This window comes from Rattus norvegicus, chromosome 11, assembly GCF_021556685.1.
Source record: "Rattus norvegicus strain SHRSP/BbbUtx chromosome 11, alternate assembly SHRSP_T2T, whole genome shotgun sequence".
NCBI classification, from domain to species: Eukaryota; Metazoa; Chordata; class Mammalia; order Rodentia; family Muridae; genus Rattus; species Rattus norvegicus.
Window position 1 is genome coordinate 97,736,876 of NC_141544.1, and position 26,606 is coordinate 97,763,481.

Below are 26,606 nucleotides of genomic sequence, written 5' to 3' on the forward strand. Positions count from 1 at the left end.
AGCTACTCTCCTATACTCCTTTCCTGCCATGTCCCTTGGTTTTAAATAGCCCCTCCCAACAGCCTATACGGGGCCCACTAGTCAGCCACCTCACTTCCCAGGGCATGCTCAGCACACGGACATATGCCATATGCAAGAAAGTCTGTTGTCAGCGACTGAACGTGTCTGGTAATTGTCCATTAATTAGAAATACTACAGGTCCAATGGCAGAGGAATAAGTGAATTCTGACTTAAACGGCTACTAAAAATAACTTTCCCAACTACACACAACTACTATCCTCTAAGCCAGGAACTGTACTCTTGGGCATGACTCCTAGAAAATGAGGGCTGTTCCCATAAGAACAGTACATGAGTCATAGCAGCTACATCTGCAAAAGCCCAAATCTGACCTGCTCAGATTCCAACCCATAATGGCTCAGCAGTTAGAGCCTAAGTGAGGGTCCGGCAGCAGAACTGAGTGGAGTGGCCAGGTCCATCTCCAGGGAATCACGTCCCATGGAACACTGACCCCAGATGTCAGCTGTGCCACTCCACTGATAGGCCCTTTTGAAATGAAGACTAGTCCCTGCTGGGAGTTATGAACTGGCTACAGCAGGGGAGGGCAGTTAGTGGCCTGTGGGAGGGAAATGTAGAATCCTTGCAACAGGACGCTGGCTTGTGTCTGACCATATTCAGATCTTGTATGTGACACACTTTTACAGTTTTGTATGATGTTCCTAGGAGGAAGCAGGGTTGTGCATATGCAGTTGGGGTATCTCTGTGTTATTTCTCATAATTGACTGCATTCACACTTATTGTATGAGTACATTTAACAATACATTTAAAAGACGAAACAGTCTAGAAAAACGACAGTCCCACGCCAACCTCCCAGACCCTGACTACAGAGTTCAAGCATCCAAGGCCACAGCAGAGGGACACGGAGAATTGGGGCAAGTGTGCTTTGTCAGAAGTATGCTAGGGAAGAAGTGGGAGAAGGGGAAGAAGGCCAGAGGGAGCCACAGGAGGAAAGCAATGAGCAGGGAGAAGGGTGAGTCCAACTAGACTCCTCCGTCAAGGTTGGGGGTAAGACATCCATCTGGTTGGGGACTGTTAGCAACAGCTGTGGGAGTGACAGGTCGAGGAGCTGGAGAACTGACTTTGTTAGGCCCAACTTAGGGATCACAGCTCTAAATGCGATCCAGTGCAACCCCTGATGAACCCAAGTGCCCCGCGTCTAAGCCAGTCTCTAGCCATATCACTTCTCAGGTCTCTCACTCTCTCTGTACACAGACAGACTCTATGACTGCCTGGAGAGCTGCTGTGATCTCCTTTTTGCTCCTGGAGGTTGCTGGTGTTTAGGAAACGTTGAGCATGGCTGGGCCTCCTGGCCTGAGCGGTCTCCTTTTTAGCCTTCGGTTACACTGCTGTTTCCAGCAATAGGTTTAGACTTGAATTTTGCTCAAGCAAAGAGTGTGCAATTAAAAATGGAGACGGCAAGCCCTGCAGTAATGCCCAGCCTCAGGCTCTTGGAGTCCTACCCTGATTTTCTGGCCAAGGGCTTATAGTCCTGGGCCTCAGGAACTGCCTGGGAGGTCTAGCTTCACAACCGCCCAGGAAGTTGCTGGCAGGTGGGCAGGAGGTGCTTTACACATCTCTCCCTGTTGCAATAAGCCTCAAAGAATGTGCTGATACATCTAGGTAAGAACAGCCTGCAAACTACAGGCTTGCTCAATGTGACTCGCTGGGCCTGCACGCAGTTCTGAGACCAGCAGGGAAGGTGGGGAAGGCACAACTGTGTCCCTTCTCCAAATGCCTGTGTGTAAGGCCTGGCTTGTCAGCTGCAATTCTCCTTGCCACCAGCAGGTGATAGTGTCTCCTGCCAGGAGGGATATGGTGGGGCCCTGTGGCAGCTGCTACCAGACTGGGCGCCTGCTGGCTTTTACAGAACAATGGCTGCCTGTCTTTATGGAGAATTGTCTCCTAGGTAGGGGGCAAGGCCATGCTGGCATGAAGGCTGGCAGGGAGCCGAGGGAGGGGCCAAACATGGGGGTGAGGAGGATGGCTGGTAGGCTGCAGTAGTTTTCTTTTTTCTCCTTTGTCTTTCTACATGGCCCTGATGCTGAACAAAGGGAGGCTCCCTCTACTGGGGCCTGGGAAACACGCCCGACCCCATTTCTGTGTGTACAACCCTGCCGCTGCCTCTTCCTTCTCGGTAATTTGGTACCTCGGCAAAAGAGAACGAAAGAGAGTCGTGCAGAGTAAGAGCCCATATTTTATAAGCAAACTCTCGAGTCAAATGGTCTTGGGGCCTCTTGGCATTTGCTCCCAGTTCCTGGGTTGCTCTGGTTGTGGCGTACCACTCTAGGGCCCAACCTACTGATGGCTGTGGTCCAGCAGCAGTGGACACAAAGCTTCCATTTTAGCCACCTCATGATTATGGGATCACTGACATCTAATGATCCCAACTAAGGGAAGTCAAGGCAGGGGACCTAGACAACAGCTGTCCCCCCTCTATGGGTGGACACGCCACTTTGCTGAGGGCCTCTCGTTAGTGAGGCTGGCTACGTGGCTTTGAGCCAACACTTTGCACTCCTCATGTGTAAAGCAGGACAGGCATCACTCATTTCTAAGTGCTCTGAATGTTGGGCCATCGAGAGAACACAAAGGTGTCTCCCTGGCCAGTTCTGGCCCAGGCCCTGCTCAGTCACTGCAGGTTTTCTGTGGCACCTCATGCTTTCACCGTACTCTGACGCTGCTGTCTGGACGCCACCCCTGGCACTGACCTTCAGTGTCGATCTGAGTTCGTCTCTTGCTAAAGAATCCCAGAGCCACATGAGTGGAACTTACGGGTCGTGAGGACTCTCTCTTCCTCCTCCTCCTCCTCTTCCTCTTGTTCAGGCAACCTCTTAAATTCGGAGAGGTCTGTCTGAAGCAGCTGGGAAATTGCCTCGTGGGTCACAGCCGCAGCAACTGCTGGGGGTGCATTCCTACGGAGAAGACATGAGAGGTGAGGCTGGAGCAGCTCCTGGTATCCTCCATCTTGGAGATGGAGATGACGGCTCATACCCTCTTGTCAGTGTCATTACCAGCAGGCCATCTCTGTCTCCAGGGACCTGGATATTTACACAACGCCACAGGCACACCATCTGCTGGGATGTGTTGGGAAGGAATCCTTGGGGCATGTGAACTCACTGGCCAGGAACCTATCCTGGTGTTCAAGCTGGTGACCTCTGGGACCAGGGCATGGTAAGGGCTGAACTGCATTCCTCCAATTTATACGCTGAGGTTTCTGTCTCAGATGAGACCATTCTTGTAAGCTGGTTCAATGTGGACAGCACTAGTAAAGATGGGATTACGGTTGAGTAGGATGGACTCCTGCTTCGGGACGGCTGGCTTGTGAAGAGGTGTAAATACAGACATAGAGACACACAAGGGCAGCCATGGAGCTATAGGACGGGACGAAGGGGTGAACCCACACACCAAGGAATGCCCATGCCAACTACCAGGAGGGCTCAGCCCAAGGACACTTTCACCTCCATGTGGCTTCTATCCTGTGAGACAATGATGATTATCATTAAGGTCTGGTGTGTGTGCTTTGGGATGACAGCCCCAGGAAAATGGGGCCTAGTGATGTCTTCTGATAGGAGGTCCATAGTCTCCAAGCTACTGGGTTTGTGGAGAAGGGGGTGAGGGGTAGCCAGGCTGTGGGCACAAGGAGCTCTGGTCTGTTTTAAGGAGAGATATGACAGTGTCGGATTGAGTTCTTAGATCTCTTTGAGCTTGTGGAGGACAGGTGGATGGTAAATGCTAGTGACAACAGTCTAGAGAGGCCAGGCCAGGCCTAGGGGCTGGGCGGGGAGCCTTGCTGTTAGAAAGGGACAGAGTAGAACAGTGTTGGGAACTGATCAAGAGTGAGAGTGGGTCAAATGGAAGGACAGAGGCTCAAACTGGATCCGAGCAGTTGGATTGAGGGGGAGCAGTAGCCTCACGTCTGAGCCCAGCTAGGACAGGGAGCCAGGTTCTGTTTCCACAGGCTCTGAGGAGTCCTGGAGACCTGGAGAGCTGTGAGAACACAGTCTGGCGGGAGAAAGAGCCGCAGGTGGAATGAAGGTCTGGAGGCCCAGTTCCAGGAAGAGTGGACAAAGTGGGGAACAGTGAGGTAGGTTTCACACGGAGGGAAGGGAGACTGTTCTGGAGTCATGGAAGGGCACGGAGAGCACAGAAAGGTGAAAAGAACTTTACCTCATGCTAACAGCAGTCAGGAGAGAAGAAATGTCAGTCTCCCGCTGGGGCCTTGGGCAGGTAGCACTGCAAAATGGGACAAGGGACCAAACGAGAGGAGTGCGGGAGAAAGGCAAGTCTGCTGTAGCCAAGGTGGGCAGTGAAGAAGTGAACTGATGACATACTCTCCACAGGGCTCTGAACCTGAGGAATCCTGCTTAAAACTGAAGCCCCAAGTCTCTGGGCAGACGGGGTCACTATTCTTGGGGCCTCAAATGCATCTAGGATGCATCTCAACCCTAGAATCTGGCTTCATGTCTAGTGGGAGATCCTTGAAGCTAGAATATGTGCTCTTGTCCCGTGTGGCTGTGGAAGGGCATTTGGTAGAGTCTTCACAGCTGACTTTAAAAAAACAAAACAAAACAAAAAAATGAACCAGGGTTTCACTTTGTAGCTAAAGCTGGCTTTGAAACAGCTATTTATACCCCAGGTTGGCCTCAAACTTGTAAATCAACTCCTGACTTATTCATATGGGATTATAGTTGTGAACCAGTCTGCCTGGCTTTTATGTTTCTCTTTCTCTTCCTGTGTATATGTGTAAATGTGTGTATGTATAAATACGCATGTGTGTGTGTGTGTGTGTGTATGTTTGCATGGATACCTGTGAGAGCAGAGACCAGAGGAAGATATTAGATGTCCTGCTCTATGGTTCTCATGTTGCCCAGGCTAGCCTCAAGTTTGCTATGTAGCCAAGGCTGAAGCCCCCCCCTCCCCCACCTCTTAATTTTCTCTGCTTATTCGGGCAGAGTGCTAAGGGTTACAGTCATGCACCACCATGCTAGGCTAACACTTAAGCTTTAATGAGAACAATGACCTTCTAAGAGCCTGGTTGATGAGTCACATCCTAAGGGGACTGGCCATCTACTGATGGCCTTTGGTTTTAGAGAACTGGGAACTGACCACAGAGACTCCTGTAGGCAAGCCTGTCACTGTCTCAGCTTTCTTTTTACTTTCTGAGCCAATCAGGCTGGCCTTTCATTTATCCTGGATCCCAGACAGGCCAGAGCCTTCAATCCCTCTGCATCAACCGCTTGAGTAGCTGAGATTATAGGCGCTGCTACTGACAGCCTGTGGAACTGTGCAATCGGCTGACTTTTTCAGGAGAGAGTGACTTAGGGAGAAGCCTCTGGACGAGGCTTTGAAACAGCAGCTGAAGGGGGTGCAGCTCAGCGGCAAGGCCTAGCCTGCATCTCTAGCACACCCCTGCCATATCCCTAGACCCAAATAAAGAACAGTACATTGTGAGTAAGCCAAGAACAAGTTCCCTACTTTGCGGCATTTCCTGCCAGGCACTGGTTTTTCCGTTTAGGGGCAGGGAAAGGATACCTGCTCACTTGTGCTGATGAGGTCATGCTTAAGCTTTTTGTCCGCTGGCTGCTTCTGCAGTTGGGAGCGGGGAAGCGGCTTCCCCCTACAGAGATACAGACAATGCCTGGCCTCCAGCCATCGGCATTTCCTTCCTGGACAAGGCTTCTGCCTTATTGCAGGACCCACCCATGGATGTGTCTGGAAGCCCTCAGTCCTGTCATCACATCGAGAATGTCCGTCTTGATCCTGGTTGTGAAAGTGAGGCTCTTAAACTTGCCTAGAGGATGCTGTACCCAGGAAGTGACCTCCTCAAGGGTTGCTAGGCACCTGCACCATAACAGGAGGTGAAACCACATCTAGATAATTACAATTTAAGTTTTATATTTTGTTCAGGGACCTATAGATGTGCCAATGAAATCAAAATAAATGGAGAAGAAAGGAAAAGGAGTGGGTAGAGCCAAGAGGTCTGACTTCTAGATGGTTTCAGAGGAGACACCAGTGAAAAGTCTGAACAAAGCCAGGGGAACAGTATAGCAGAAGCCCTTTACACCCACCACTCTAGATGGGCTGTGGGGACAAGAGCATGAGGCTGTGCAAGGCACAAGATGACTGTGTGTGTACATGTGTGCACATGACTGAGTGTGAATGCCTGGGAGCTGCTGCACATGATACAGACTATCCTGAGGGTCACACCACAGGTAATGACCACACACACCATGTCTGCACACAGGTAATGACCGCACACACCATGTCCGCACACAGGTAATGACCACACACACCATGTCTGCACACAGGTAATGACCACACACACCATGTCTGCACACAGGTAATGACCACACACACCATGTCTGCACCACAGGTAATGACCACACACACCATGTCCGCACCACAGGTAATGACCGCACACACCATGTCTGCACCACAGGTAATGACCACATACACCATGTCTGCACCACAGGTAATGACCACACACACCATGTCTGCACCACAGGTAATGACCACACACACCATGTCCGCACCACAGGTAATGACCGCACACACCATGTCTGCACCACAGGTAATGACCACATACACCATGTCTGCACCACAGGTAATGACCACACACACCATGTCTGCACCACAGGTAATGACCGCACACACCATGTCTGCACCACAGGTAATGACCGCACACACCATGTCCGCACCACAGGTAATGACCGCACACACCATGTCCGCACCACAGGTAATGACCGCACACACCATGTCTGCACACAGGTAATGACCGCACACACCATGTCTGCACACAGGTAATGACCGCACACACCATGTCTGCACACAGGTAATGACCGCACACACCATGTCCGCACACAGGTAATGACCACACACACCATGTCCGCACCACAGGTAATGACCACACACACCATGTCCGTACCACAGGTAATGACCACACACACCATGTCCGCACACAGGTAATGAACACACACACCACGTACACACACAGGAGAAATGCTACACAAGAACGAAAATCCATTGGGATGGTTGAAAAACACATTCAGTATAATACTGTGTGAATCCCCCCACCCCCCAAGACAGGGTTTCTCTGTGTTCTCCCTGCTTGTTCTGTCCTGGAATTCACTCTGTAAACCCAGCTGGCTTCAAACAGAGACAGTCATGCCTCTGCCTCTCAAGTTCTGGGATTAAAGGCGTGCATCGCCACGCCGGGCCTTGTACTGAATTTTTCATTTGTTTGTTTGTTTTTGTTTTTTGAGACAGGGTTTCTCTGTACATCCCTGGTTGTTCTGAAACTCACACTATAGGCCAGGCTGGCTTTGAACTCACAGACCCGCCTGCCTCTGCTTCCTGAATGCTGGGATTAAAGGCGTGTGCTGCCATGCTGGCTTGTACATTTTCATGGCACACTTATGGTTTGTTTAGTGGTCCCTGGGGTTCTGGGCCGTCCTGTCCATTTTCTTTCCTTTTTTAATTGAAAATAAAATTTTATACAATATTCTGACCCTGGCTTCCCCTTCCCAATCTCCTCCCCATTCATTCAATTCCATTGCTTTTCTCTCTCTCTAGAAACAAGCAGGCCAATAAAAACAAATAAAACAACATTTAAAGATTAAAAAATGCCCGTATAAAGCAATATGAGACAAAAAGATCTTCAAAAATACCATTGTGTTGGCCATCTATAATTGGGCCTGGGACCCACCTGTAAGTGAGGTTCATATACCCAGAGAGACTCCGTCAGTGAAATCTAATTTTTCTTTGCAAGTGGTTGTCAACTGAGAAATTCTTGGTTAGGGAGAGGAGCCTGTGCTGGGACCTCATCTGGCTTGAACCTGTGCAGGCCCTGTGCATGCTGCCACGGTCTCTGTGGGTTCATATGTGCCCAGCCCTGTGCATGCTGCCACGGTCTCTGTGGGTTCATATGTGCCAGTCCTGCTGTGTCTGGAAGACACTTCCATGGTCTGGTCTTATCCATCGTCTCTGGCCCACCCAGTGTTGAACATAGGCTTTTGCCCATCATTGACCACGAGTGTGTACCTCAAATGAACCCTGGTCCTTCCTTTATCATGTGCAACTCTGTGGACCTGGGGCTCTGCGTTCTACCCTCATCCCTGTGAGTAAACACCATTCCTGCTCAGCCCAGCTCTGGGCAGGCTACCTGCTGTCAATGCCTTACACCCCGCCCCCTTCCCATTTCCCCAGGAAAGTCCTTCCTCTGGACTGTTTATATCTGGGAACCTATGCCATAGCTTAGAAGCCCTGCAATGCCCTAGGATTTAGGGACTGATTCCTAGCCTAGGCCATGTGTCCTTGCCATCCCAGCAGGTGCCTTTCCCTGTCAGCCTTTTCCCTCCCACTGCAGCCCTTCTGGGCATGGTTTTGAGCCATGTGGGGTAATACCCTTTGTCATATGTGTTAGATCCAGCAGCTGCTTTCTCCTGCTCCCTCTACTTTTAGGAAGGCAGAATTTAGGAGACTTCCCCTCACTTCCTGTACTCAAGGCTTCTGACCATGAAAGAGTCAGCTTTTTCCCAACCTGAGAATAAGTTACTTTATACCTCCTGTCTTCAAAATATTTTCCTCAAATCAACTAGCAACACCATATTCATCCAGCACTATCACAGAGCAATCTCCTGAGCCGGTGGGGCCCGGGTGCATGTGGTTCTGACACAGACTGCCTGTGAGCTGTTTACTGTGCTAGGATCCTAGCAACTCCTGCTGGGTGGGAGAGGGAGTTGACAGGCACCAAGGGGGTGAAGAAAGTACACACTCAGGTGACACTGGGGTGACATGTGCCGAGGCTGGATGTGGTTCTAGCTTTGAGGTATCTGCGTAAGAGTCATGGAGAATGCCGAGACTCAGAGTCACGGGCATATGCCTTAGTGAATGGCTAGGTTTGTGCAGATGACCCTGAGAGCCCAAAAGCCCTCTGGCTTCCGTGAGTTTAGCCTACCCCCTTGACTAACAGCAGCTTGAGTGCAGAGGGCAGAGATCAGAGACAGATCTGACCTCCACTGTCTTTCATGGCACTCAACTTCTGGACTGGATAAATAAATGAGCTACAAGGCCAGTATATCTCTTCTGAAAAGGGTCAGTCTAGGAGAGAGCCTGGAGCCCCCTCTCAGACCTGCCTTTCTTCTTTCTCACAGTATGCGAGTGGCTAGTTGGACTAGGCACTTCTCTGCCTGGGAACCCTTCATCTGGGATGGGACAGTGTCGGCTGCCTCTTGGATTGTCGGAACTTGGAGACCCATCTGGCCCAGTATTATCCGACTATGAAGGTAGTCTCATAACCCATTTACCTCTGCCTACAAAATGGGTAGAAACAGGATTTCTGGCTGAACACCTAGACTGGGCTCAACTGTTGACCCCCTCAACAAAAACCATGAAAAGCCGGTTCCAGAATGTGACTCATAAGTGCATTTACAGTAAAGTGCAGTCACTCCGTGGAAGGGCGGCCTCTAGCTCATATCTATCATGACTAGCATCCTTCAGGGAAGGAGATCAAAAAGAAAAAAATAGCTCAATCAGTAAATCACTTTTTTTTTTTTGCAATCATGAAGACATGAGCTTAGATCCGCAAAAGCCACGTAAAAATCTGAGTACAAGGGTACACGTCTGCAATCTCGATGATGGTGAGACGGGAGGCAGTGACATGGATAGCTCTAGGAACTCAAGGGTCAACTACCTCGGCCTGCATGGTGAAGGCCCAGGCCAATGGGGGACAGTTTTAAACAAAAGGTGAACTGATACCCAAGATTCTCCTCCGGTCTGTGTGAATGCTGTGTATACCCACACACAATAAATTGAAAGGGAAGTGAGGCTGCACAGAGGGAGAAGGCTCACCAGAGATGTGAGTCGGAAGCCAAGCAACGCTAAGCAGTCACCACCACAGACAGGCCTAGAACACCACCAGCCCCTGTGGCCTTTGACAAACTGAGGCTTTGTTCATATCTTGATTTCATAAGGAATTTCTGGCCTTTAGACCTGTCAAAGGATAACTTTGTTTCTGCTGTCCAGACTGCAATACTTGGCTACATGGCCACAGAACATCTACAGAGAAGCATCCTTATCTCGAAGTTACACTTTCCCTCACTGCAATTACTTTAAACGATATGTTAAAACACTTCACTGAAAACTGTATGGGCTGGATAGGTGGCTCAGTAGTTAAGAGCACTTGCTGTTCCTCTAAAGGACTTGGGTTCTGTACCCAGCACCTACAGGGTGGCTTGCAATCAGCTGGAGGCAGGCAAGTGGTACGCGTCCAAATACTCAGGCCAAATGCTCATGCACATACAATGAAGTAAGTAAAAGAAAAAAAAAAGCCCAGCTGCAGAAATAAGAAATAACTTTAGAATTATGCACTATTCTGAGATTCTGAGTAGCATGATGGGAACTTAGCCATGTGCTTGTCTCATGGGGACCAGTAATCATGTCTTTCCAGTGCACCTGTCCACTAGTCACTTAGCCACTGTCTTAGTGTCCAAAAGAACCTTATTTTATTTAGGTTAATAGCCACAAAACACAGGAGTAGGATGTTGCATACGGATGGTGAAGAGACGGCATAAAGTATTTTCTTTAAATGAGATGGTGGAAGTTCTCAACTTAATAAGGAAAGGAAACAAAAGAAACCCAAAAATACTCCCCTGCCCCAGCGAGTCTTCTACCTGTAGAACCGAGAGACAAAAGAGGCGGCATGGTCTAGTGTTGCTGGGCATTTACTGAGGTGGAGACGGCACTGGATGACAGGGCTCGTCGGTGTCTGAATTTTCAGGTTCTGCTGGAGTGTAAGGGACGACCACGCCCTTCTCATGAGACTCAGGCAAGCTCCAAGTTGCACCTGATAGGCAATGCTGCATCCTGTCCCTGTCCATCAAGCTCCTCTCTTTTGAGGTAGCCCATGCCTACCTGCTGCCCAGGAAACCCATTGCCAGCTCCGTCAGCTCAGCCTCCACCTCCTCCTGGCCCAGGACTGTCCCTGGGACCTTCCATGGCAAAGGGCTCTCCAGGCTCAGTGGGGCTGGGAAGTCTTGGAGGAGTGTGTCCAGGAAACCTGGGATCTCGCCGTCACAGGCCATCTGGCTGCTGTTCTGTGGGGCTCCAGAGGCCATGCCCAGTGCATTCCGGGGGGCTTGCAGCTAGGCTGGGGTGAGATGGTCTTCAGTCAAGTCTTTACTCTGGGGAGAGATGGTAAGAGTTAGCAATACCGCAGGGTGACAGCTTCTGTACGACATGGATTACACGTGTCCTGCCTTGTTTGTCTCTAACCAGCAAAATGAGGCAGGTACCTCAACAACCCCTGGGCTTCACCGTTCAGGGAACACACTGAGTGGTAATCTCATTTAGAAGCAAACGTGGGTTCAAGTGAGGAAAGACGAATGCCCAGGGAATAGCCTTGGGAGGTATCAGAAGCAAACACATCTCATAGAGGTGACAAAGGGAATGCATGTTCCCTGCAGAGCGGTGGCGATGACCAGAGGCAAGCGGGACAGCGACACCAGGACCAGGTCATCAAGGTAGGTAACAGGGCTTAACAAAATCTCAGGATGCCAGCATGCCAACAACTGACCGGCTGGTAGAAAGTACATACGCGCACGCACACACACACACACACACACACACACACACACACACACACACAGACACACACACACACACACACACACACAGACACACACACACACACACACACACACACCACCCACACATACATACACACACACAAACATATATATGTGTATGTATGTTTATGTCTATATCTCCAAGCTATAGAGATGGTGGAAAAAAGAAGAGCCAATACACAGGGGCCATCAGGGCAGAGTTATTTGGGAGACAAAGCAAATTAGGAGCAAGAAGGGCTTCCCAGGTGTGGTACTGGAAATGGAGCCCAGGGTCTCATCTGTCTTTCTTTTTTTTAACTTTTTTTTTAAAAAGATTTATTTATTATATAGAAGTACACTGTAACTCTCTTCGGACATACCAGAAGAGGGCATCAGATTCCATTACAGATGGTTGTGAGCTACCATGTGGTTGCTGGGATTTGAACTCAGGACCTCTAGAAGAGTAGTCAGTGCTCTTAACCACTGAGCCATCTCTCAGGCCCCTCACCTGTCTTTCTTTTTATGACCTCCTTGCCCTCTCTGGTGTTGGAGTAAAGCTCCACTTCCCACTATGCCCGGGCAGATAACCTTCCTGCCGGTATCTGTTCACACAGGCTTGTCTTCGGCTGGCGCTTCTTGGCAGGGCTACCCCAGGCCTAGTGTGGCTGCCCACTCACCGTGGCCCCACAAGAATGTGGTACCTCTGAGGGCTCTACTTAATATCCTGGCTCAGGGACTTACATTAGGAAAGAGGCCGGTGTGCCTGCCACCAGAGGAAATGTATGGCAGTCTTTAAGGTGACGGAATAGATCTAAGATTCTGAGCACCCCAAGTTCTAGGCAGGAGAACCTGGAGAGCAGCATCGGGAGTTCAACTTCCTCTGGAGGCCTTTCAGATTCTACTACTAAACAAACCAGGCAGAAAGGAAGGTGAGACTTCTAGAATCAGTGTTAGAACAATCACGGATGGTGACTCCAAACTCTGCCAGAAGCAGGGGCTCAGATGTGAGACAGGCAGATGAGGAAATCCCGGAGAACCAATGAGAATTCAATACGCTGTGGCAAAGGCTACTGTCACTTATGCTCACTAACTTCTAACAGGTGAAGTACAGAGAAATCGGGGGACGGAGATGAAGATGCCTCTCAGTTGGCAAGCACAAGGCCCCGGGTTCAGTCCCCAGCACCACATAAACCGGGTATGGTAATATACACTTGAGATCCTGCACACGAGAGGTAGGGGCATGAGGATCAGAACTTCAAGACCATCCTGGGCTACATGCAGAATCATGGGCTAACCTGGAACACACGAAACTCTTGTTTCAAATAACACAAAACTAAACAAAACACAGAAAGAGAAGTAGATGAGGGAAGGGTCCCAGTATCATGTTAATCAGTGGTACTCAGGGTGTAAAAGGAAAGGCATGCTGTGACACAAATACTGTCAACTTGACAGGCCCTACAATTACTGAAGGGACAAGCCATGTCTGTGAAGCATTCTCTGGGTTACATTAACTGAAGTGGGAAGGCCAACTGTGGGCGGCACCATCCTATCAGCTGGGGCCCCATACTAAATAATGGAAGGATACTAGCTGAGCCCGGATCAGTTTCAGGTCTCCTGACTGTGGACACAGTGTGATCAGCTTCCTTCGCAAGATTATGTTGAGACCATGGCCTGTATTCCTTGAAACCAAAAACCAAAAATAAACCCTTCTTCCCTTAAATTGCTTTTGTCATGTTAGGTCTTTTGTTTGTTTGTTTTTGAGGTAGGTTTATAACCCCAGCATTCAGGAAGCTGAGGCAAGAGGGTTGCCACAAGTTTGAGGCCACTCTGGTTTACACGGCAACTGCCAAGCTAGACTCAGCTACAGGTAGAGACCTGGTGTCAAAAACCCACACATCCTCCAATACTGGACAGAGTGAAGGTCTGTAGTAGCCAGCCTGAGCTCATCCAGGAGAATGATAAGGCGCAACTCTGTTTAAGGGACGGAGAGGTGACAGGTTTTCTGTGCTCTTGCAATCAGAGGGAACTGGAGATCACACAGCAGAATCAGAAAGAGGTGAATGAGAAGGCGGACCGCAGAGCGCTTCACGTTCAACTTTCCCGCCCACCACAGTCTCCTCTCCTCCTGCAGTGCTCACGGTCCCAGGATTTCCCTGTCTTGACTCTGCAGTGGGTTCTTTTTGCTTCCTTTCCTTCAGATAACCTCTTTCCCCCGGACCACTCTTAGAGGTGAAGGGGTTACCTTCTCCCAGTGTTCTTTTAATTTCTCTGGGCCATACCCAAAGTGTTAAAAGGAGCTCTGTAGATAAACAAAAATATATAGTACTTCTGATTGAAGGTTATGTTGCTGGAGCTAAAACTCATTGTCTACACTCACATTTAATTGCAAGTTAATAAAGCGTAGCCTGGGTTACAAAGACCAAGCAGGTTAAGAGTGTAAGTAAAGCAAAGAAAGAAAGAGCAAGATGGGAGCCAGGCAGATGCAGTCTACCCAAAGGTAAGAGAGAAAAGAGGACTGAGACCCGGGCAGAGGACTGGGAGTTTGTACACGGGAAGAGCTGTAGAGCAGGAGACAGAGGTGGCATTAATTTCCGAGAGGACCAGGCCGTGTGTCACATCGTACCCTACCCACCGACTGCTCTAGCCTCTTGGGGTGCAGGAATGGAAGTGTGAACAACCTGAAGCTGTTCCCAGGCATTTAGACATTTGTACCATGCAATTCTACAGGCCCTAGAGGTACCAAAACCTTTGGCAGTGCTAACCGGGCTAATGTGAAGTTAGGACTGAAACCACGGCGAGAGGACAGCAGCATGCTCACATCCTAGAGTACAGAGAGCCCCGACTAGCAAAACCCTGCCCACGACATCACCCTAGCTGGCACTATCTCTGCTAGACATTTTAGAAGGCAGGTGACTCTTTGTAACCTTTGCCCTTGGGCTGCTTCCTGGAGCTGGATCCCTTCCCCACAGTCCACCTGTCCTCCTTGGAGGCTGGGTTCATCTTTGTACTGCAGTACTAGAGAAACTTGAACGTACCTGGCTGTACTGCTCTTACTGCCCAGTGCCTGTGCTCCAGGCTCAGGACCTGCTATGGGCCCCAAGGCTATCTGCACCATGCATGCTGAGTAGGCCTTGGTGTCAAGGACAGCACAACACTGTACTCGTGGTCTTGTGCAAAGCTCTGCTTGCATCTGCTGGCCTACAGAGCCTGGGCTGGCTGTCCACTTGCACTAGAAAGGCAGTGTACTCAGGAGAAAGTCTGTCTGTCATAACTACCCAGACTCACTTTACATTGTGTGGCTTGGGCCACAAGTGAAGAACCTGATCAGTTTTTCTTCTTTGGGGTCTAGCAGAGGCATAGTAAAAGAGTAGTATTCTTTTACCTTTTAACCTTCTTTGCAATTAAGCTCCTAAATCTGATGCTTGTCTTTCCAAGGGAGCAAAAACAATCCCACTCTGAAGCCTGGAGAAAGGATGTGATGGTGGCAGAAAGAACTGGTGAAGGGTGTGTCCCCACTGGGATTGCTGGATGGGAGAACGGTAGCTAGCTGGCTGACAGTCAGCTACACACAGGAGTCTGTGAGAAGCAGGGGTGGGCAGAAGTGCTGGGCCTGGATGAAGAGAGCTGTTTGATTTTAATAGAGTCCCATAGAGTTGCAAAGGACTCAGAAAGAGAGGGACGTGTGCATGAGCATGTGCAAGTCCCTAAGCATGGCTGCACTGCCTGGACTGGTTTGACCAAATTGACCCTTGGCTGGTTCCTCCTGGTTCTGGGCCTTGTGCCTCTCTATACAGTGAGCTGCTTCTCTGAGTCTGAACTTGTGATCTTTGTGTCTTTTCCTTGACAGTGTTGGGATCCCATCTGGGGGGATGTGGTGCTGGAACTGGTCAAACATGCTAGGCAATCAATCTATCAACAGAGCTTTATCCCCTCACCCCTAGGACTCCTATTTCTCTATTTGTAACTAGCTGCTAGGAATAGTTCGGTGTAAATCCTTTCAGATCTTAACCAATCTTTTGCTACATACATGGAAAAGATTTTATTTATATTTATAAATGCTTATTGTAAATATCGTAGCAAAATATACGTTAAAAACTATCCCTTTAGCTTGGCATGGTGGTTCATGCATCTAACCCTACCACTTGGGAGACTGAAGCAGGAGACTTGACATCAGTTTGGTGCTAGCCTGGGCTACTGAGTAAAACCTTGTCTCAAAAAACCAAACCCAAACCAAGCAAAAACTAAAACACCCTCCCTCAAACAAACGAAACTCTAAGGGTGTAGAGTGGGTTTTGGTAGATACTTGCCTTGAAGGCACAGGCCCTGGGTTCATCTATAAAACTAGACGTGGTGGTGAACACCTGCAATTCCAGGGCTTGGGAGATAGAGTCAAATAGAGATGGAGTACAAGTTCAATCAAGTTCAATTTTAGCTATACTGAGTTGAAGGCCAGCCTGGGCTACATGAGACCCTGTCTCAAAAGACAAAACAATGCCAAAACCTACCTTTAAGAATATTTTTCTTTCTTCTGGTTGGAGATTCAATCTACATGCCCTGTGCATGCTGAACACTCGGTCTGTGTGCTCCCCACTTTAACCAACTTTCATGAGCTGAGCTGTTCTGTGGCATCGAGCACAGCCATAGTTTTGTGTGGCCATTTTTCTTTTTAAAGGCTTGGTATGTTTTCAAGTGATCCTAAGTTCCATGTGGTCACGGCCCCTGGCCCTTTGTGCTCAGCGGGGACTGACTGAATGGCTGCTGGAGTGAGCTAAGTAACCGGAGGCCTGGGGCTATCACAGAGGAAATGAACTCTCCCTTAGTACACTGGGTAGCAAATAGAGCTTTCAAGACAAGGCTGGCTTCAGGTGACATCACAGAGGAGTTCTGCAAATTAATCTGTTGTGGGAGGTTAACGGTTATTAAAGCAATTGTTTTGTTTACATCTCAGACCTGTGCAGACAAACACATGCCATCAAGCCATAATGCAGTTGGAAAAAACAAAAACAAAAACAGGTGCTAGGAGGAACGTGCACCTAAGGTCACAAATATAAGCTGTCATCAAAGCAGGAATCTGGTGCCCAGTGACTTCGCCTCTTTCACCCCAGTTTGTTGCTGAGAAAAAGTAAAAATTGATGATGGGAGGGATCATGGGAGCATGGAGAGGGCTCTCATTCAGTTTCTCAGGTGGTAACAGTTCACAGGACTGGCCCAGGGCACACTGTGAACACATCTGTTAATCAAGGGGCCTCTAAATAGAAGGCCTTGGTGGAGCAGATCAGTGTCTTCCTCTGGGCCTCACCAGATGTTAGTTAGTCTCTGCAGAAATCCCTACAGCGCCTTTTCTCCTTATTTCGGAGAGGTTAGGGGCTGGCTTGAGACCACACAGCTGTAATAGTGAGGCCACAGGCTCCCAGGACTGAGGCTTTATCGCAATCCAGGAAAACGGCATCAGTCTGTGCCTTCAAACCTGGTGTTAACCAAAACACTAGCTTTAAATATACTCAGGGACGCCACTGGGCCGACACTCAGGCTGAAAATGTGGTCCCAGACCTGATCTTCACTGGTGGGGCTGAGGGCAGAGCCATGGGCCTAGCCCACATGTTTCTGGAAGGTAAAAGGACGAGAGATCCTTGAAAACAGAGGACTGTCACCCCTTGGTGCTCCGTTTTGCCTCACAGCTCTCAGCCTCCTCCTGGACCTTGGTTCAGTCACACCCCTATAGGGTCAATGGATTCTCAGTTCCGTGCCTTTAGTTCCCTACGCTTTGCCACCAGTTCCTCAGGGTCCCCGCGGCTTGCTCAGATCTTTTGCACACTTCTACCCCTAAGTCCCATGGGCTCGGGCACCCGAAACCCGTCTTGGCCTTAGTGCTTTCTCACCTCTCCATTTCGTCCTCAGTCTCCTTTCGCTCTCGTGCACCTCAGGCCCGCACATGACCCCCACCCTAGTCCGAGTCTTCCACCCTTACCCTCGTTCTTCATCTCCAGCGCCCCGCGGGCCTCACCTGCCAGCCTGCCGCAATGCTCCCCACGAGCTGCTTTGGGCCAACCCCGCCTACTTCCCGTCCTGGGCGCCGCAGGCTCCGCGCAAGCGCAGTCGGACCTCGGGCGCGCCTCTGCCGCCTCCTGGCGGTCTCTCTGCCCTCTTGTTTCGGGGAAGACGACCTGTTCGCCACTTCTCCAGCCTTGACTAGGTAGAAAGCAGTCCTTGCTTCACAACGTGTGTGGTGATCAGTCGCAGGGCAAGGATGCAGTTCCATACAGCCTAGGACTGGCCACCCATCAGAGACAAAAGGTGTGTTCCGCTGGGTCATGTGTTTGTTTTATTTTTAAATAGAGGGCCATGGGATTGTTTTCTTAGAAATTCAAAGGAAATAAAACCCTTTAGAAAACATTTTAATGTATAACATTATATTCATTTTATACCAATGAACTGTACACTGCCTGTGTACAGTGTGGAGAATAACCTTTCAAGTTTCACTGTGGTCCTGCCCACTTAACCCCAGGACCCCAAACCCTTCATTCCAGAATTCCAACTCTTTACAATGGGGGTATGACTTGGTAACACTTCCTTTTAAAGGTAGCTGTTATGATTTCAATCTGAAGTCTCTTGAAAGCTTGGGCTTTTGGGAGGTGACTGGATCATCAGGCTCTAACCTTATCAGCAGATCAGTCTACTGGATTCATCATTCATGATAATGACATTCTTAGGAGACAGTAAAAACTAGGATGGAGGAAGGTCATGGCTATGTGTGCCCTGGAAGAGCAGGTATTTTCAGTTCCTGGAAAGGTGTATCCTGTCAGGTTTCTTCTCTCTTCTCCTTGGCTATCGGAGATGACTCAAACTGGGCCCAAATCACCTTTCTTCTTTTAAATTTTGCTCAGGTGTTTTATCACAGTGAGAAAAGACCATTAATGGGATGTTGGCTCTCTCTTGGGTATTAACTTTTCTCACAGGGCTAGAAGGAATGATGTATAGCTGAGGCCCATGGTGCCTTCTACAGTGCTGGGAGGATGTTGCACTTGATGAGACAGACTTCCTCATGTTAGTGTGTACCACAATCTCAAGGTAACAGAAACAGTACCTGCAGTGCCTGGGGGACAAACCACTGGAGGGCTGGCCTGTGAGAACTTGCTTGCCTCCCACAACATAGGTCACCCTGCCACTCTGACCTCATCAGCTTCCACAGCAGAAAAGGTGATGCCTAGGAACACAGCTGCTGTGAAGACAGTTCACCTCTAGTCCTAATTGTTCTTGGCTGACAGGTTAGCAATGATAACGAGACTGTACTGACGGGTGCTGGCGTGGGGAGTGTGGGTGATGGGGTCAGGAGTTTAGAGAACAGCTTAGATAGCAAAGGGTGTCTGTCTCTGGAATTCAGTTCCACACAAAGGGGGCAACTACAGGGAGAAACAAAGGGACACTTTAAGAGGCCCATGTGGGTTGAAACCTCAGTATAGAATTTTAAAGACGGAATAGTCTGGGTTTAAGGCCTGTAGGCTAGTCTTTTCCTCAGGCCCAAATAACCACACAACTGAGCTGTCTGTGTTCCTGCAGTCTACTCAAGATGGAATTGGGCCAAATGGGCAGAATAGTAAGGCTTCAGCCTTGTGCTAGGCACTTGATTCGAGATGTGGCTTATTCAGGTACCAGATTCTGGCTGGAGTGGAGAGGATAGACTTCGAGCTTCCTTTTTGTCCTATAGCTTATAACTATTGTGCCACATTCTAGCAACTTCTATACAGGTTTGTGGGCTGCTGCCTCTGGGCAGCTTTCCCAAGGCAGCACTTCTTCCTGTTGTATGTCCTTTTATGGTTGTCAGGCTCAGGTGGGAAGTCTTGAACAACTAGTTGCCTTATGGTTTTCTCATGATTCTACCTGCCCTGTGTGACTGTGAATCTACTGCAGAGGGAGGGATCTTATGAGCAATGCTGTTGGCTGCCTCTCAAGCAAGCATTTTGTAGCGCAATCTTGGGCACCTGTCTTGTTGGGCCCCTGGTACCACATGGCAAGGCCTGGCCAGAGGGGCAGTTTCTATTACACCTAAAACAGGAACCCATGCTGGGTGGGTGGAGAAGGGAACACAGGAAGGGGTTGCAGTCAGAAAGGTGGTCTACAGCTACACTTCGATACACCACAGATCAGACTGCCTTACAGAGTATTTTCTAAACTTGGCTTCTGACCAGCTTCAATCGAGGTACTCAGCTACTTGAGGCAATACAGACTCATGATGAGGATAGGTGTCAAAATAGACCCACAACGTCATCAGAGTCACACACAGGCTCTACATGCCAAACTTGTTTGGAGTTTCTAAGTGGCAGCCATACAAATCTGGGTTAGGGATCAAGAAGGTAGGCTACAGGTACTGAGCAAGGGTCTGAGAAGGGAGCCTGCTCCACCTGGCTTGCCAGCACTTCTCTGGGTTGCTAATGTCCGCCTTCCTGCTAGCCTGAGACTGCTTCCTGCTGTGTTGCACACAGCTACACCACTGTTCGTGCACATACTTGGTGCGAGCTACGGACATATCGCTGCTATGGTTCCAGATGTGCTGCTTTCTTGCTGGCACGGCCATGGTGTGGGCAGAACAGGGTATGTTTTAAATACACACAGGATGGAGGGATAAAGCTGATTCTCACAGGTTTTCACAGACACAGGAACCCCCTGCTTCACCATTAAAAGGCCCCAGGCTTTTTGTTCCAGAGAATACAAAATAAAAAGCATTTTAATGGTTTCAGTGGCTCAAAGATCACCACGACATGTCTACATCAACGGGGGCTAGAGTGGGGCAAGGTGGGTAGTTATACAAAGTAAGCAGCCAGGGCTGACATCTTGTCTTTTGGCCGCCTGGGGTTGGGCTTTCCTGGAGGTCTCCGGCCCCGGGCCCGCCCACGACCCTGCCTCCTTCCAGGACCACCTCGGTGCATGGGGTGGCAGGAGGCTGCATGCTTCAGCTCCACCAGCTCCTGGAAGACGGTGTCACAGAAGATGCAGCCTGTGTGCTGTGTCTCGTTGCCAGGAAGGGGAGACTTGGCCTTGTTGAAGTCTACATCGAGCAAGGCAGCCTCGCAGGTGTTGCAGGTGTCAGCAGACACCCGTACTCGGTGGGCATTGTCAAAGCAGTGTGCCACTACGCTGCATGTATTGCAGGCCACCTTCCACTTGGGACCGGAGGTGGGGTCCAGAACCAGGACTCCATTCTCGCACTCCACGCACTGGCCAATGCCCAGCATACTCAGTGAGTGCTGGCACGTAGGGTGTGTGCACTCATTGCAGCCCATGCCTGAAGGGAGAGGAGTTCAGTGACCTGAACATGCCCTGGCTCCCTCAACTCTGGCTGCTTTCAATGTCAGACTGCTGGATTCTTATTCTAGAACGAAGTGGCACTCACACTTAACCTGCCTTTGGGGCATCTTGTTCACTGGCCTGGGTTCCTCGGCTTCTCTAAGAATGTTCAGTCCTCAATGCTCTGAGGACTCCAGCTGATCCCCAAACCCTCATTTGCTTCTGTAGCTTATTAATGGCTCTCCCAGGGTGCTCTCAGATCACCTGTCACTTTCTTGCTACATTGTAAGACACTGGGGGGCAAGAAGAGAGCCTCATTATCTTGGTAGTATATGTGTGGACTGAGACCCTCAGGATTCCTAATGAATGCCTTGGGTAACAAAGGTACTGACCCCTATTCTGAGACGGGGATGGTACTGCCTGAGAGTGGGTGAATGTGCTGGGCATAAGCCCCTCTGGTTCCAGGCTTGGCATGCACTGTTTGGCCTGGATACATGCTCTTTTTTCCCCCCAGCAAAGAGTGCAAAGTAAGACAACAGCAGTGCTGAGAACCCAGGGGGTTTTGTTTGCAGGTGTCCTTATCTGAGGCTGCCTGCTTCTAACTTAGCCCAGCCCCTAAGGGGCACATCTTGCCCCCTGCCGAGATCCTAAATGAGCAGGCTGTTTGCTCAATTAGGACCCAGGTATACCCAGACCAGATGGGCTGGCCAGTGCCTGAGCAGTGGCACAGCTATTTCTTAGGGTCCCTGACTCAGTACCAGTGCATACAGGTAGAGATGGATGGGTAAGGGATCCCATCAGAGTCTGGTAAGTATGAACCTGAGGACAGCCATGTGCCACTCACCTTTCTTCATGTCTCGGAAGGGTGGGTGGTTATAGCAGTAGGGACAGAGGGGGTAGCTCTTGCCCCGGGAGCCTGAGGACCACAAGACCAGTTCAAAGTCATCCAATGGGCACCGCAGCTCCTTGTAGAGCTTGATGGTACCATTCTGGGGGAGGGTGTAGGTCTCATCGCAGTGGGAGCAGTGCAGGCGGCTTGGCTTGGCCTATGGCATGGGGGCAATAAGAAGGAGTATGAGGGGTGTTGGGTCTGACGTTCTTGTTCACTGCCCTTTCCTTTAGGACACTGAATAGGTAATACCGAGTTCCCAACAGATACAGAACTCAGTGCCAGGCAAGGACCTCGCAACTACTGGTATGAAGCCCAGTTACCACACCTCACCATTTCCTCCCTCGCTCCCTCACAAAGCCAGAGATTCTAAAGCCCCAAGCATGAGGCTGGTGGATGGTTCGTCAAGTAAAGGAGTTTGCTGCTAAGCCTGAGTTCAATCCCTAGAACCCGTATGATGGAAAGAACTGACTCCTATACATACGCACGGATGCATGCAAGCACACACACACACACACACACACACACACACACACACACACACACACACACACACACGGTAAATGTAAAGCCCCAGCATGTTACTAATACTCATGACAGCAGGAGAGTGAATGGTGGCGAAAGTGAATAGACTGTATATATGGCCTGGTGGTTTATGTTGTTTACTGGTGCTGATTCAGGCCTTTTAATCATTATATGTGACAATGAACATTATTTCTGCTTGACTAATGACAAGAGGCTTAGGGTGATATCTGAACAGAAATGCTCTGGCTAGGTGTGCTATGGTCTTTCAACCTCCACATACCTGGATATACTTCATAAATCGATGGCACTTCCCACAGCGCGAGAGGGGCTTGCCAGTGGCAGCCAGGGGTGAAAAGGATACCTCCATTAACTCGTCCATGCCTGAGAGCAAGCAGAGCACAGGGGTCATGTCCCTCCGGGTCTTTGGCAGCCCCCCTCCAACAGGCAGCTTGGTAAAACTGGGTGAACTAGACAAAGAGGCCAGCACACATGGTCAAGGATCCAAGTGCGACTGTGTTTCTGTCAGTGATGGAGTGCAGAGCCAAAGCCCTGCTCACCAGCTTTGTATGTTCCTGATGCCGATATTAATTAACCTGCTCCTGGCAACAGCAAATGAGGAGGCATCACTGCTGTGACCGGTAGAGGCTCAGAGCCCAGATCTGGGGCAGGCCTCAGGTAGCTCTGTCCTGTGGGAGTAGCTGCTGATGAGGGGCAGGGAAGAGGCAGGTCTTACCAGCAATAGAATCAACAAAGTAGTGGAACTTTCTCTTGAAGATATCCAGGGTGTGGCCCAGCACCTGGTGGTAGTTGGCTTTGCCCTGGGCAATAAGGTTCAGCTGCTTCTCCACTGCGCTGCGGATGGTGGGGAGCACCAGCTCTGCATCTGTGAGCAAGTGGGTGGAGTGGCTGTGGGCACCCAGGACTCTGCCGCCCCACGAGGCAGGCAAGAACTGCTGTCCTGCTCAACCTAGCTCTGACCCAGTCTTCCTGGGCTGCTGGTCCACAGAGTTGGAAGGCACCAAGGGCAGTTCCTATTGCTACCAGACTTTTCCTCAACTTCCCATCAGGAAAGTTTGTGTAGAAATCTTTTGCAGAATGGCCAGGTCCATGATGTACTTCTCTATCTCCCATAGAGCACAAGGCACTTTAGTGGGCAGAGTTGGCAGGTATCTTAGTGAAGAACCCAAGGTTTGTACCCTGGGACCCATTACAATGTGTTCATCCATCAAATGCCTGAGTCCCACAGCAGTGGGGATTGGGGAATGCATGAGAGCACGGGGTCACGGCAGGAGGCAGCAGAGCACAGGAAGGAGCAGGAAACCCCGCAGGCCACGGCAGTGGGTAGACAGACTCACCAATCTTGTGGTAGCCGTGCACCAGAACTATGTCGAGGTTGGCAGTGGGTAGACAGACTCACCAATCTTGTGGTAGCCGTGCACCAGAACTATGCCGAGGTTGGTGGGCTTGAGCCGGCGGCCGTTCTCCACTGTGACGTAGTTGCGCTGGCAGATGTTGTTGATGTGCACAGGGATACTGGCATCCGTCCCTGGAATGCACAGCACTGCTCAGTACTCTGCAGTTTGCCCAAGGAGATGGTCTGGACTATGCCCTCTAGTGCCTTCCACCCGTCACAGAATCCCTCCTCGACACCCATAAGGGGCAGTGCCACAAAGTGAAGCCTGTTTGCTCATTAGGTCCAGACTGCTACTTCCTGTATGGCTGCCAGAAGCCATGATGTAGAAACATGTCCAAGATAGAGCAGGGCTGTGTCTGCACTGTGCTGGGGCATACCTGTGAACCCAAGGACAGCCTTCACCAGTGTTTAAGCTTTAGTTAAAAGACAGAAGCCCAGAGAGGGCATCCTCTGAAGCCAGTAAACAGGAGTTGGCCTTTTCTATCCAGAAACTGTGTCTTGTGGCCCTCTAGACATCAGGATCCAGCTTCTACCAGAGAGCTCACAAAGCTACTGTAGAACCAAGCTGGTTTCACCCATCTCTCTGACTTTTTCCCACTCTCTAGGCCCCTCACACACCCAAGGCAAGCATGTTCCCACCCCAGGGACGCAGTTTCTTTCACCCTGTACAAGTTTCCTGGCAGAGATGGAAAAGTGAAGGGGATGCATCTGCTGTGTGATGTCAGGGGTGTAAAAAGGAACTCAGCAATGCATACACACGTGGAGTGGTGGCCGGAGAATGTTTTCCCTGGGTACCTGGGCAGGGTTTCCTGGGGGAGATACTGGCATTGGGGGTTTAGGAAACTTGCCAAGGTTAGGAATTGGCCTGGACCATGGCAGTTTGAACATAAAGGAGTTCCTGTATGGCTGCTATAGTCAGATCTTATTTATTTATTTTTTATATTTTTAAGGTAGTCTCTCATTCCAGAGCTCAAGCTGGCTTTGAACTCCTGGCAATCTTTCTCTCTTAGCTTTCTAAATGTAAATCATTATGCCCAAGTAGTTACACCTTTTTTATTCTGCCCCCCTGGACCTTGACCAACAGCACTGCCCTTTCTCTCCTGTTCAGAAGTCATACAGAAACTCTGTTCACTGTCCCAAACTGAAGTGTATGTTGGTTACTAGGTCCAGAACAGTACACAAAGCTACAAGTCACGAGTGTGAAAAGGTTCATAGCACTGAGTTATCCATCAATGGGACCTCAGCCGCAGGCCAAAGCTAGCTAGGCACCTAGGCTCTGGGAAGAAGCAGGCCCAGACCAGAATTCTAGGGCAGGTCCCCTAACTGTCTGTTTTGGGGAGGCAGCTGATCTTGCCCAGGAATCCTTAAGAATCCTGGATTAACCTTGAGTCTGGTGGGTACTGGTTAGTGTGTAACAGTCCCATGGTGTACAAGAATGTATGACACTCTTCATATAGAAGGAAGGTCAGACCTGATGGTAAGGCTTTGTAAACAGCTTTACACAGTGAGTTTGGGTTATACATTGGACCATGTTACCTCATGCTGAGCCAGGTATATACAGATCACAGGAAGTTTTACTACCATCACCACCTCTTGGCTCAGGCCCTGGGAATGGAGACCCTAGATCTGGGTACCCACCGATGCCATGCTTCTCCATGAGGGTGATGAGCTCAGCCTCAGTCAGATAGTCCGGGGGGCTCGTCTGCTTCTCTAGCATCTTCACCTCACCCACAGTGAAGGTATCGCCCTTCTGGCATGTGGGCAGACTCTCTTCCAGGGGCACGCTCTGCCAAGGCATGATCTCTGTGAAGCCTAGAGAGATACCACTGCCATTTGAGGTTCCCCACTTGGGCCTCCTCTCCAGGGATCTTGGTGTCTGTATAGATGAGAAGGGACCCCCGTGGTCTGCCATTGTACCTGGGGAAATAACTGTCTTTCCCATGCATGTGAAGTGCTCGGGCCCGATCCTGAAGGAGATGGTGCTCTGGAGATACTTGCAGTCATGGCTCACTGTGGCGATGAAGTGTCTGGTGATGTACTCGTAGAGTCGCCAAGCGTCACCTCCTGTAAAGGCTCAGTGTAACCAGGTGCCCTGGACCAGCAACAGGGCCTTTGCGTGGGCACCAAGGATGTGTGCGTATTTATGGTGCCAGGGATTGAATTTAGGGCTTTAAGCACATGCCAGGCAAACACCATACCATTAAGTCCCATCCCCAGCCTCAAAGCTTGAAAGGAGGAAGGAAAACACAGGTATGGAAGCTGTCTTGTGCCTGGTGGCCCCTTCACCAAGTGTTTCCAGGGGACTGTGCTTTAGGCACATCTGTATGTGGGACTCTTGCTTCACACTCGGATCTACAGCAGTTCCTGGTCCCATTAGCATGGCTCTCCCTTCTCCACAGGCCTTCTGGAATACCAGAACAGCCTTAGTTTAGGTAGGAGGTACAGACTGCCTCTGAGCTCTGTTACTCTGCCTCATTCCCCAACACCAAGGCTGTCTGTATACTACCTCTCCCCAACTAGCTGCAACCAGTTCACGTCTGTCTTAGGTGATTGGTGATGCCGGAGGCAGGCTCGTGAGCAGCTGTACTGATAAGGCCTGACCTTGTCCACTGGAGCCTACAGCAGCTTCACCTCACACCTTGGAATCTTAGGAGGATGTTGGAAAGAGGAGCAGCGATACCTAATTCAGCCTCTGTAGCTGACTTCATTGGTGTGATCGGAGGATGGTCGCCAGCATCGTGACCTTTCCGAGGGCGGTTGATGCCTTCTGCTAACAACTGCTTTACCTGAGGGAGGGGAGGCAAAGCAGATTCAAGTCAGGCTGATGGCTTCCCACCAG

At 50.0% G+C, this 26,606-nt stretch overlaps 2 protein-coding genes across 36 annotated transcripts in view; both read right to left on the reverse strand.

The window, feature by feature from the left end:
- The window catches only part of Ppm1f (protein phosphatase, Mg2+/Mn2+ dependent, 1F), a 29,876-nt gene extending 12,178 nt beyond the window's left edge, over positions 1-17,698 (reverse strand). Inside the window, exons 1-3 of one of the 3 annotated variants that reach the window (XM_087575661.1) lie at positions 17,626-17,698; positions 10,966-11,234; positions 2,827-2,966 (exon numbers count right to left, since the gene is read on the reverse strand). In XM_087575661.1, the coding sequence (XP_087431787.1) occupies positions 2,827-2,966; positions 10,966-11,168 (343 nt within the window). In that variant the 5' untranslated portion in view covers positions 11,169-11,234; positions 17,626-17,698. 3 annotated transcript variants of the gene reach the window in all.
- A 2,647-nt stretch (positions 17,699-20,345) lies between these two features.
- Positions 20,346-26,606, reverse strand: part of Top3b (DNA topoisomerase III beta) — a 28,241-nt gene continuing 21,980 nt past the window's right edge. For 14 of the 33 annotated variants that reach the window (NM_001105861.1, XM_087575645.1, XM_087575646.1 and 11 more), the window contains 8 exon segments: positions 20,346-20,937; positions 21,784-21,985; positions 22,634-22,734; positions 23,087-23,236; positions 23,771-23,899; positions 25,406-25,579; positions 25,685-25,831; positions 26,448-26,553. In NM_001105861.1, the coding sequence (NP_001099331.1) occupies positions 20,456-20,937; positions 21,784-21,985; positions 22,634-22,734; positions 23,087-23,236; positions 23,771-23,899; positions 25,406-25,579; positions 25,685-25,831; positions 26,448-26,553 (1,491 nt within the window). In that variant the 3' untranslated portion in view covers positions 20,346-20,455. 33 annotated transcript variants of the gene reach the window in all.